Raw genomic sequence first — 11,934 nt, forward strand, 5'->3', positions numbered from 1 at the left:
ACACAGACTGATTAAAAGTTCTCACTCACTCTGTCTATACTTCCATCTCATAATCTGTTTAGTATGTAACAACTATAGGGAAACACTCTTTTTGTCTGCTGATTTTAATTTTGCTATTAAAGGCAGGTAGAGATGTCATATTTTGCCTCAGTAAATGATAGGTATCAATGCCTTTGATCTGAGCCTGAGTAAAAAAAGAGAGGATTTACTGCCTTTTGAGAAATCATTTACTGTTGGGAAAGGGCAATGGAAGCATTTGAAGGACTGTTTGGAATTCATGCTTTCCAACAGGTGTGAACTGAGTAACTCCAGGTAGGTACACCAGCTCTCAAGGCACCTTGGCTAAGACTTCGTGGTTTTATTGAGTTTTACTGAATGCTTACTTTACATAAACTTTGGGTTTCCTATAATTTTGCACCTCTCTTCTAGGTCTACCTGACAGTGTGTAAAGATGTCATAATGGTGGGCCTGGGAAATGTCACGTTTCAAGCACACCTTTTAGAAATGGCCCTTCAGATTGTGCAAACAGGTACCCTATTTTATACTAACAGCAACATCTGCATTTGTACTTGGCTGACTTTTCTTGTATTAACAAGTTAGTTAATCCCTAACTTTTAAGAGTTGGAGGGAACACTGGATTCACACTTCAAATGTTAATTGGACTGGATGAAAATTTCAGCTGAGGGTGCTCAGAAACTAAATGTATTGTCCACGCTTGTAAACTATCACTATTTGTTGTAGCTAACTGAGTTTCATTCTAAGATTGTACCTGATTAATATTACAACTTTTATATTGTGGCATTTATCTCTTTCTCTAGAAAGAGGTGGCTTTTGTGCTCCAGTGTTGCTGTGTGTTCTAAAAGAAATAATTGAAGCTTCTTTAAATCAGAATACTGAGGCAGAGGAAGTGACAAATCTTTTCCACACTCTACAGAACGTCTTTCAGAAAATTTTAGAATGTATGGCACATAGACTTAAGAAAGAACAGGAAGAAGGAATTCAGGTATCATATTACAGTTCAAATTGCTATGTGATTGCTAATGTGTAGATGAATCCATAATTTTTATGCAATGGGGTATACTTAGACACTTTGAGGTTAAATTTTCAGTTAAACTGAGGTTAACTTTTTCAGTTAAATTTTCAAATTTTTTTTTTGATCCATTTTGGTCTGACAGAAGAACCAGTAAATTGCAGAACAAATGCGTTCTGTTGCCAATGATTCTGGACAGTGGTGGTACTTCTAGGCTGTTAATCTAATCTGCAATTAGATGAACTTCCTCAATCCAGAGCAAATGATTTGTGTGTATATATATATATTATGATCTTGGAGGGAGGAGAAATTTTCTTTATTATTTATTTATTTTAACCTCAATGATACCAGCTTCAAAATATGTATGATGTTCTACGTTCTTGAAAATCTCACATCTTCACAGAAAAGTAGACTTCTTGTATTTTAAAGCAGATACAAAATAGTAGTGAAATGGGTGCATCACTCTGGGAAATTTGCTGATCTACTTTTCAGGACTTCTGAAAAACTCTCTGTTCTTTTTGTAAGAACCACTGCTTTGTTTGTTTCTCAAATTTATGAGTAGACTTCCCAGTTGTTGCTGATTCCTCCTCTGATCCCAAGTGACTAGAATATGTCAAAAGCTTTCAAAGTGTGGTCCACACTTCACAGAGAGGTTTGCTGGTATATATATGTATTTATACTCAAGCAGTCTGAAAAAACAGATGTGTTTTTCTTTTTGGTTTTAGTTGATTTACTCCATTCAGATGCCTCTTGGAGAATTCATCCATGCACTGCAGTGCTGGCATTCCACATTCCCAGCAGTTCACCAGGGTGTACTCTCCACTCTCCTGGCTGCAATAGTAGCAGAGATAAATTGTGTGCTACAGAAGGTAAATTTAATCCTTTTAATTTTCTTTTTTCTATTTAACACCTTCTGCTTTTTAAATATTATGTTGGAACGACAGAGCTTTATTCAGAAAATTGATCTTTGTACTGCAGATGAGGATTTTGTGTGTGTTGGCATGGAACAAACAGGAAATTTTATTTGCTGTAATTTTGTATTAGTGTTCATCTCTCAGATTTCTCACTACAGCTGTGTAGGAGCAGACTTGTCCTGATGCCTATTTCAGTATCTGCCTCTGACAGGAGAACTTAGCAGTTAGGCAGTGTTGGGAATTTGTAATATGGGTTCTAGGATATTCCCTCTGTGCTTTTGTACTGGGTCTGGCTGGGAAGGAGTCAGCTTTCCTCCCTGCGGTCCCTGTGTTGCTGTGGTTGGCATTTGTAGCCAAGACATTGTTAAGGACACACCAGTTTGTTTTGGCTGTTGCTGAGCAGTGCTTTGCAGAGTGTCAATATTTCCCTGCTTCCTTCACCTTCACTCTAAAAAAAAGTAAGGCTGTTGATGGGCAAGAGGCTGAGAGGGAACACAGCTGAGACCATGGACCCAAACTGATCAAAGGCTTGTGCCACACCATGCAGTGTTGTGTTCAGCAATTAAGGCTCAGGGAAAGGAGGAGGACAGGGGCTTGTTCTAAACATACCTCACTTCATCCCACCCAGCATTAGGGGGTTCTGGAAGTGAACTGCTGATGTGTGACAGATTCCCATTCCCAACTCTTGGAATGGTCCCATAAGGTTCTGTAGTCCTGTTCCAAAGCAGGCTGATGCCCTTCTTGGCACTGATCACTGGTGCATTCTCTACTTCCATGCAGAGGCCTGTCACACGCTGCATCTTTTTTTTGGTTCCTTTAGTTTTTGTGCAGAGGATTTCCAAATATCTGATCTGTGTTGCTTTGGAAAGTAAAGAAAGAGTCTCTGATACTGAAAAGAATGTGTAGACAGAGGTTATTTCACGTTCTGAAAGTCCCAGGAACCACAACTGTGCTTGAAGGAGAAGGGCAACATTCTCACCCCATTTTTCTAATGCAGGTACTGTTAGGAGCAAATATGATTAGTAAGGTTGGAAGCTTTGAGAACTAAAAAGGAAGAGCAGAGGCTCTTTAGTAGAGGCTCTACTTTTGCTGTGGGTTCTGGATGTGTCAGAAACAGAGCAAGAAACAGTTGCCAGAAGGAACCACAGAGCAGCTTCCAAGGTTCTGTTGCAGGAGGCACTGAAGCAGTACCAGCTGTTTGCCTGCAGATATTGATGTATCAGCTGAGAAGGCTGTGGGGTGACAGGTGCTCTTTACAGATGATGCAGAAGAAACATTTCTGGGCTTGAATATAGTGGAGACTCTTACTCAGAGACTGAGTGTTCATTCCAGTCACCTATCCGAGCTGGGGTTTTCCACGCCCTCCCACGTTGTTGTAAATCAACGTTCAGTTCTAACTAAATATTTGTCATCTATTCAGAACTTTACATCAAACAGAGCAGGTATCCAGAAAATCACTGTCACTGAAGTTTCATTTAGAAATCATGGATGCAGACTTCAACTTGGAGCCACAGAGTGGACTCAATTGATGTCTAATAGGCTGTGCCTTGGTAAAGATTGACCACCAGTGTTGTTAAATGAAACTTCTGGTGAAAGCAACTGCAGAGAATATTTGCCTTGGTACAAATAGTGTTTATGTGGTTTAGTTTCAGTCTTTCTAATTTAAATTAGTTTTGTTTTTTTGGACACAACACAGTTGAATTAAAGCTATTCAAAGATTACTTGTGAATGTTCCAATTGTTAGTGTAATTATTGAAATATAATATTCTGCATACATATCTTTCTTGAGCTACAATGGTTGTTGACTTATTTCTTTTTTAGGCTTCCAGTGAAAAAGACTTGACTATGCCAAAGAGTATTTCAGACCTTCCCCCTCTTTCAAGCAGTTTAATGACTGTAATTATGAAGTCCGTTAATGTTGTCAGGTAAATGTTCCTATATTAATTTCTCCAAGATTTTTGCTAATATAGAATATATAGAATAGTTTATAGAATATATAGAATAGTTTATATGTTGTCAAAAAAATTTTAATTTCTAAATTCAAATAAATTTTGAAGAACTAGTTGCTTTCTAAATTAATCTGAACTATTTAATAATCCCTTTTTCTTGACATATTGCCTGTAGATATTGATTGCTGGGGTTGAGTCCATTTTTTAACCAAGGGTGCTTCTTATTTACAAGACTGTTAATCATTAGGAGTTTTTTAATCATACATCTTGGCTTGCTTCTTTCATAAGACACTTATAAAGCTGAGTCCCCTCAACACAGAGATATTAAGATGAGATAAAATATTTACCAGAAATAGAATTAATCCTTTGATTGAACATCTGCAATGAGGTGACGTGTACCTGTGGCTGTATTAAAGTCACAACATTCAAAACAGGAAGTATCTGAGTGCTGAAAGCCTCCAAAAGTGAGCTTATGTTATTTATTTTTTAAGACTTGAACTGGGAGGGTATTTGCTCTATTTAGTGGGGGCCCTGAATATCTTCTAAAATTTTCACAATTGTATTTCGTTTTGCATGGTTTGTTTATATTCAATTTTTCTTTTCATGACTCTACACACTAGACTTGTTTTAAATTATAAAGGGGCTTAGAAGTCCTATTGCTCTCCCTGACTTACCACAGCTAATTGCTCTTCTTTCCTCATCTGACAGGCACTGAATGCCCCTGTCTCTGGTGTTATGAGGTGGTTTTTTTCTTCTCAATCCTTCTCTAATTCTAGTTGAACTTTCAAAACAAAAGACTCCAGAGACTCCAGCAACAGTCCAACCAATCCAAATCTTGCCATGAGGCAGCAGCTCAAGGTGTTCTCTTCTAGTGAAACAATTGTTTTACACATCTCTTTTCAAAAGAGTTGCAGAAAATCAGTTAATTCTTCTGAAACCTTTTCTTGTAGTAATCAAAGTGAATCTTGTCCATTCTTAGTGGAGAAAACTGCAAGTTTGAACCAAATTGTTTCTGTGTACTTGGGAAAAAATGTATCTTCTGGCATTTATCTTTTTGGGGCAAAGATTTGGAGATAATTTCCATCTGGTTCTACTGGTGCCTCAGAATTGAGACTACTTTTAAGGCTTTTTTTATAAATCTGTATTGATAGGCCATAATCAGAATCCAGTAGTGAATAGTTCAGTATTTCAGAAATCTTTGTCAACATGAAAGCCTTTGACGTTACGAAATCTGATGTGAGCTTCTGCTCTGTGAGCTCAGAGTCGTCTTGCTCTGAGTTCTGCAGAATCTGTTTTATTTTCAGTACCAACTACTCAGTCTCTAGCACTGAATTTCAATCCCCCTAGCAGTGATAATACAGGGAGGCTTGGCAATATCTGTCCAATTGTGTGGTCCTTCATTTTAGTAGAGAACTATCTGTATAGGAACCAATTACTTACCTCTGAACCTTATATGTATTTTAAACACCTTATTGTTCTGTTCTGTTCTATCTTTGCCTGCAGGCTCTTGTGACCCTTTTTCAGAGGGAGGTGGGGAAAGGCAGCTTCAGTGAGTCTTGTTGCAGGTTAATGAAATTCCAGTGTTCCTTCATGGAGGTTAAGAGTGTGCTTAGTGACCCAAACAATGATAACAACGAAGTCAGGACTCTGATCCCAGTGCTGTCCATTAGCAATTTAAGAGCAAGGTGAAATGGAATCAATGCTTGGTCACATTAGTCCACAATGATACAATGAAACTGAAGCAATGCATGAGCAACTTCATAATGCTTATCTCTGAAGCTAAAGAGTTTTCATCTTTCTCAGCTCTCAGAAGCAATATTTGAATTTCTACAAAACGTTTCTACTGAATTGGTTCTTAACTGCATATTTCATTTTGAAATCTTAGCACAATAAAAGACTGAAGAAAAATTGAAGTCAGAACTGGCAATGTATGATGTTCAGTTTTCATAACAGATAATAATATTGCTAAAGGTTTTTTGAAATATGTTAGGGAAAGTTTCTGTAGCATTGCTGCTCTCAATTTTCCCTTTAGTTCTTCACAGAGATTTTTGCTTTGTGCTCCGAGGAGTATCGGGATTATGGATCTCTTCCATCTCCTGTTTTATCGCTCTTGTTCTTTTATTTTTCTCTGGTTTTGAGAATTGCTTCTGAGTTAAATTTGGGTTTTTTACCACAAACACTAATGACCAGTTAGTTTCCATTCTGTGGTATTGACTTAATCCCCCCTGCAGTTTAGTTTGGTTGCTGGACCCCATCTGGGACTCTCATTTCATTTTTCTTACCTTGACATATATCCCAGAAGACCTCTAGAGTTTGCTGGTAATACTTTCATCCCTTGCTAGAAGTCACAAAATCTCTTATGATACATACTGAGTTAGTATTTTACAGGGAGCTGCTGTCATGGTTCTGTTGTTCTGTCCATAGTTTCAGTAACTAAAATGTTGCTTGGATGTTTCAGAGCCTTGTACAGTTATAAATGATCTTCACTGGGTTGGAATTGGAAGAACATCTGTTTTAATATTTATGAGAAACACATTTAAGATCAAAATATTAATTAAGCCTGAGTAGGTACTAGCAAACCAATGGAGTCATAGAGTATATTTTTTCAAACTTCAGTAGAAATTTGAGTTAGAAATTTCAGTACAAATTCTGGGAATTAAATTCCAGTAGAACCAGTAGTTTTTTCATGGATTGACTTTCCTAAAATGTATCACAAGCTCTTCACTTCTCTTAACAGCCACTTTTTCTGTTTTCAGACTTTTTTATTTTCTTCCCAAGCAATTTACCATGCTTTGATATTCTCAGATCCAGAGGCAGCACATAGTTTTCAGTTACCCAGCCACACTGCTTTGTCCTGCATGATGTCTTTGAAGCTGTGCTGGCAGACTAGCATAATTACAAACATGTTCTGTTCAGTTCTGTTTTGAAAGAAATGTGGTTTATAACATTTTTTAATTTTTTTTTCCTTAGGTCAATTTTAAATGAATTAATGGAGTCCATTCTCTCTGAAGAAATTGAAGGGATTTTTAGTCTAACAGCTACTGTCTGCATTGTGATTATAATTAAAGGTCAGTTAAAACATTTTTGTCCTTTTTCCATCTTTCTTTTTATGTACTGCATTGAAATACACAGTAGTTAATCCAGGGCAGTGAAAATCCAATTTAATATCTAATCTTCCATTAAGCAATCTTTTATGTTTAAAGTTAGTCTGTGAAAATGTGGAAGGGTGGGGTTGTTTTTTTGATAAATTATTATTTTTGTCCAACACTATTATTTTTGTCCAACTCATTTCAAATAGGTAAGCACAAAACTTCACTTCTAAAGGATATTGCACCTGCCATTCAAAGGAAGCTGATAATATGCAAGGATGCTGCCACAGGAGAATCCACAGGCATTGAAAGGTGGGTGTGCTGTAGGAAAGGAATGCTGAGCTCTCCTATCCCCTCTCTGCAATAATTGGCTCTGCTCTGTACTTACATAACACTGTTAAGAGTGTTCTGAGTGATTGATTGCAAGGTTTAAAATACTGGGGAGGGGGGGAAGTGGGAGGTATTGAGCCCAGCACAGTATTAAATTTCCTGCCCTTATATCTGCTGTGATTGCAATCTTTACATATTTAGCTTCAGGCTTTTTTCATTTAATTTGAATGTGTTATCACTTGATCCTGTATGTTGCTGGATTCACTTCTCAAATCCAGGTCTGTTTGCAGCAGAGGTAGAACAAAGCAAATAGTCCAGTTACTGTTTCTTATTACTAGAAGATTTTTCTCCCACTTTGGCATTAAGCATATGAATCCAAATCTATGCAGGTAGCAAAAATTTAACTGAATATAACAATGACTTTGAGACCTTTCCACAGGTGATTTTATTTTGCTCTTTTTGTTGGGGTGGGATTTCAAGTCATATCTTGTGTATCTTTTGTGAAAAGTTTTTTGAAAGTGGTTGGCTGCATTGTATTTGCAATCAGTTATCTCAGGCCTGTCAAGATAAATGTTTTAGCCTTTAGTCCTCAAACTTGCTTAAGTATTAAAATTTGTGAACATCTGATTTCTGCCTAAGTATTGAACTGCCCATGGAATCAGAAAGTATGCAAAGGAGACATTATAAGCACAAATACAGAATGTGATAAAACCTGACTGGGGTTATGGACATGAATCCAAAATTTCTGAGAAAGTTTGCAGCACACCATTGAGGCCTGAACATGCAGAGGCCCTTGCAGTCTTTCATTCTTCAAACTAGTGATCCTTACTATTGGGAGGGTCAAACAATGGCTGTTGAGTAGACAGACTTTAAAATAAAAAAAAAACAAATCAGAGCCTCCCAAACGAGCCAAAAAGCCCATTGTAGAGGAACCTCATTGTATGGGAGCTTCATTTACTCAACAGTTTCTTGCACAGCTCTTCCCAGTGTACTCTTCTCATGTATCCCTGGCTTGAAGCACATTGTTCTCTGGCATTTTAGTGAGCTGACATAGACACTGGTGGCTGAGCCGTGCCTCCATCCAGAGGATGGTGCTCTGGGTCCCTTCCAGTACCCAAAAGAGACCTGCAGGAAAGCTGGAGAGTTGCTTGGCTGTGCACAAGATGTCCTTTGGTCAGGAGCTAGCTTAGAAACAAAATCAAACACAAATAAACAAAACCCCATTCTTTTCCCCTTGAAATTATTTTACAATGGGTTGCCAAGTGTCCTACTAGAATATTTTTAACAATTATAATAATAATTGTCTGGAAAAGAAGGAGAGCAGCAGGGTATTGTGTTTCAGTTTGCACTTCTAATCAAGACAGTAGAAAAAGCTGTGAAATTAAAGTGAATCTTAACATGATTAAATAAATAGGCACATTAAAGTGAATAATTGCTGCCACTTGAGAGCACTAGTGACTATAAATTTCAGTGAGAACACAGATAATTGCTTTATGAATCTATATGATTGTCTCTGCCCAGTGAACTGGGACAAATCAACCTGCATGTTGGGGCAGATGAAGAGCATAAGATGCTATGCAGTGTTTTAATTTCGTGATATATGAGTGGCTACCTTTGTATAATACCAACCCAGGAGGCAGTTGCAGACAAAATTCAAGGGTTAGGGATATGATAATGGGAAGATTTTTTTCTATGAATCAAAATTGCACACCATGATAAAATTCAGAAGCTATCACACAGCTTTGCAGAATTTGGGGGGAATTTCATATTTGTGCAGTTATGCTGGGGAATTTTTCTTCCAGAAGAGTAAAATAATTGATGCTGGAAAGAGGTTTGGAGGAAGTTCTGCAGTGATCAGGTTTTGCATGATGAATTAAAGTGTGTTTGCAGTCTCACAGCTAAGACAGAACGTCAGACTGGGCCGGGCCTCTGGTGCCTTCTGATGTGCCATTTGTAGTGCTCTGCTGCTTGTGTGCTAATGTAGCTAAAATATGATTATACACGGTCTAAAGCTTGCCCTATTGTTTGTAAACTATTTCATCATCATTTGTTGTTGTTTTACCAAACAACAAATTTTAGTTATGGTAATGCTGCAAGCTAGATCTCTGGTCATTAATTTGAAGACAGTCCTCTAACACACATTGCTGTGCTGCTGCTGGCTAAAATATGTTACTGGATTTTAACTCATTCTTAATAATATTACTATCTTTTGCTTCTGAATGCATTATCTCCTAATAACTCCTTGAGGGATTATTTTATTCAATACCCAGGTATACCAGGAAATGGTGACATTCTTTAATTTCCCAAGAGAACTGGCATTCTGTGCCAGCATCTTAACTTCAGACTTAGCAGTAATCTCTTACATATTAGCAATGAAAGAAAAAAAAGTAAAAAAGCTGTCTGGTGTGGTAATTAAGGTGCTGCCCTTATACAAGGAATTGGTGCACTAATTCAGAAGCAAAACTTTTCACTGCAATTTACTCTTCCCTCTTCAGCTGAGCTAGTGGTTTCAGATGGTCCTGTGGGTCTCTTATCTTAAAAATGCTGTTCAGTGCATTTAAAAAATCTGGACAACGTACTGTGCATTGAGAGAATTTCCTCAAGAGTAATGGCACACACATTAGTTTATAAAATGCAAATATTTATGCCTAAGAAAAACATGCAGATAAAGCTGTCAAAGCAGTTATTTGGAGGCTAGAGAAAAATGTCTCATATTCTGTAAAACCTGATGTGCTATAGGATAATAGCTTTTACTTAATACTGTGCATTTACTTTATTTAGCATTTTGATATATGAATATTAGAATTTAAATTTAGCTAATGGCTGTGCTGAAATATTTTATTTTAGTATTATCATTTAGCTAGTTCCCAAATTCTTAATTGCACTGTCATTGTGTCTGTAAATTATTGCTCTTGAATTGTTTTGGTGTATAACTGGGTATGATTTCTCTGCCTCCCATCTTTAAGTTCCCTAGGAAGGTACTTGGTAAAACTGACTTTAGCTTGTCTGTTTGGGAGGAGCAGAATTATCCCAAGTGATGGCTTTTGGCCAACGTGCCAATGGTCCCACATTACAAATCCATTGGGTTTTTAGCCTTGATAAACTTTAACGAAATAAAATTTATACAAAGCAGCATTGTGCTTAAACCCACAGAACTTAACAATTCTCCTAATTCTGTAGTACCTTGTACATTACCTTTAGTTGACACTGGAGTTTCATCCTGGCTTAAATCTGTGGCACTGCAGAGAGGAGCATGAGATTAGAGATCAGAGTCAGAGCAGGGCTAAGAGGGGTGTGAGGGCAGCTCGAGGAGGCAGCTGCTAATAAGGGTGAGAGTGAAAGCTCAGGCTTGGAAAAAAGTTGCCCAGGTGAGAAGAAAAATTCTAAAGATTGTAGAGTGAGGGAGAAATGAAGAAAATAGACGAATGAAAAGTAGTCTTAGAATGAATTACCTGTAAAGGATTTCACTGTTTTGTTTGAATAAAAGAGTAACAATGCTGTGCAGAAAATGAGTGGGTTCTTTAACTAGATGATGAAATATTAGAAAATGTTCTTGAATTGACATAGTAATTTAAACTGGTTTGCTGTTGGTTATTCTAGAGACAGAGATGATCAAGAGAAAAATGGAAAAGTTGAAAGAAAAAGAATCCAGCTATTTCAAAAGTAATTTGTAAAGGCATTTTAATAAACTAATGTGGACTAACTGGTCAAAGAAATCACGTGGTGGCTGTACTCTGAGAATCAAATAGTTGAGGATTGATTTGGCATTTAGTATTTCTGATTCTGTTATGCATTGTTTTCTGGCATTTCAGATTCCTGTGTGAATCATCTCTGAAAATTTTGGATGAGTTTTTCAATCCTTGAGCACGCAGAAGCTTTTGTCATGAAAATTGACGGAAGGTGTATTGCTTTGTAAAAAACTTACCTTGTAAACTTGTGAATTGCTTAAAACTGTTTTCTCTTATTCTGTACATTTAAAGCAAGCAAAATGTATAAAAGTGTGTATAGAAATTATGTAATAGTAAATATTTTTCAACAGCTGAAAAGGGGTTGTTCTGTATAAAAATGTCTTTTTGGGGGAAGTGTAAAATCAGTATTTTTATATCTTAGTATTTGTAAAACAAATACTAATTATATCATAGATACTCTTAAGACTGAGGTCACACATAACCTCAGGCCCTGGGAGGACTAGAACATATTCTTAGGGGTTATGGAAATAAATCTTACTTTGAGATATGTGAGGGTCAAAATGGTGATTGGGAATAGCCATCATGGCTTTTCCAGAGGCAAACTCTGCTTAACCAGCCTGACTTCCCTCCCTTTTGTAGAAGAGAGAGCACAGCATGTCCTGTTTCCTATCCTTGGCAAAGATTTTTACACAGTCTTACACAGTATCCTTACAGCCAAACTGGAGAGAGAGGGGATGGATGGGTAGGCTTGGAAGATGAGTGGAAAACTGGCTGGACCATCAGAGTGGAGGAATAATCTGCTAAGGGATGAGATTGGCAGCTGTGGCACTGCTGAGGGCAGGCCCTGCTGCCAGGGCTGGTTGGTGGCAGGGTGAGCAGCAGCCTTGGACTGATGGCAGATGACAGCATCTGGGAACCACAGCTGACACCAAG

The 11,934-nt window shown here is 37.5% G+C and overlaps 1 protein-coding gene across 1 annotated transcript in view; it reads left to right on the plus strand.

The window, feature by feature from the left end:
* NCAPG2 (non-SMC condensin II complex subunit G2) overlaps positions 1–11,259 on the plus strand; it is a 41,874-nt gene extending 30,615 nt beyond the window's left edge. Inside the window, exons 22-28 of the mRNA XM_041408656.1 lie at positions 430–529; positions 819–1,003; positions 1,756–1,899; positions 3,766–3,869; positions 6,864–6,961; positions 7,192–7,294; positions 11,125–11,259. Of these exons, the coding sequence (XP_041264590.1) occupies positions 430–529; positions 819–1,003; positions 1,756–1,899; positions 3,766–3,869; positions 6,864–6,961; positions 7,192–7,294; positions 11,125–11,176 (786 nt within the window). The 3' untranslated portion in view covers positions 11,177–11,259. The remainder of the gene's footprint in view (positions 1–429; positions 530–818; positions 1,004–1,755; positions 1,900–3,765; positions 3,870–6,863; positions 6,962–7,191; positions 7,295–11,124) is intronic.
* The last annotated feature ends 675 nt before the right edge of the window (positions 11,260–11,934 follow it).

This window comes from Onychostruthus taczanowskii, unplaced genomic scaffold (assembly GCF_017590055.1).
Source record: "Onychostruthus taczanowskii isolate IOZ18803 unplaced genomic scaffold, ASM1759005v1 scaffold3, whole genome shotgun sequence".
NCBI lineage: Eukaryota > Metazoa > Chordata > Aves > Passeriformes > Passeridae > Onychostruthus > Onychostruthus taczanowskii.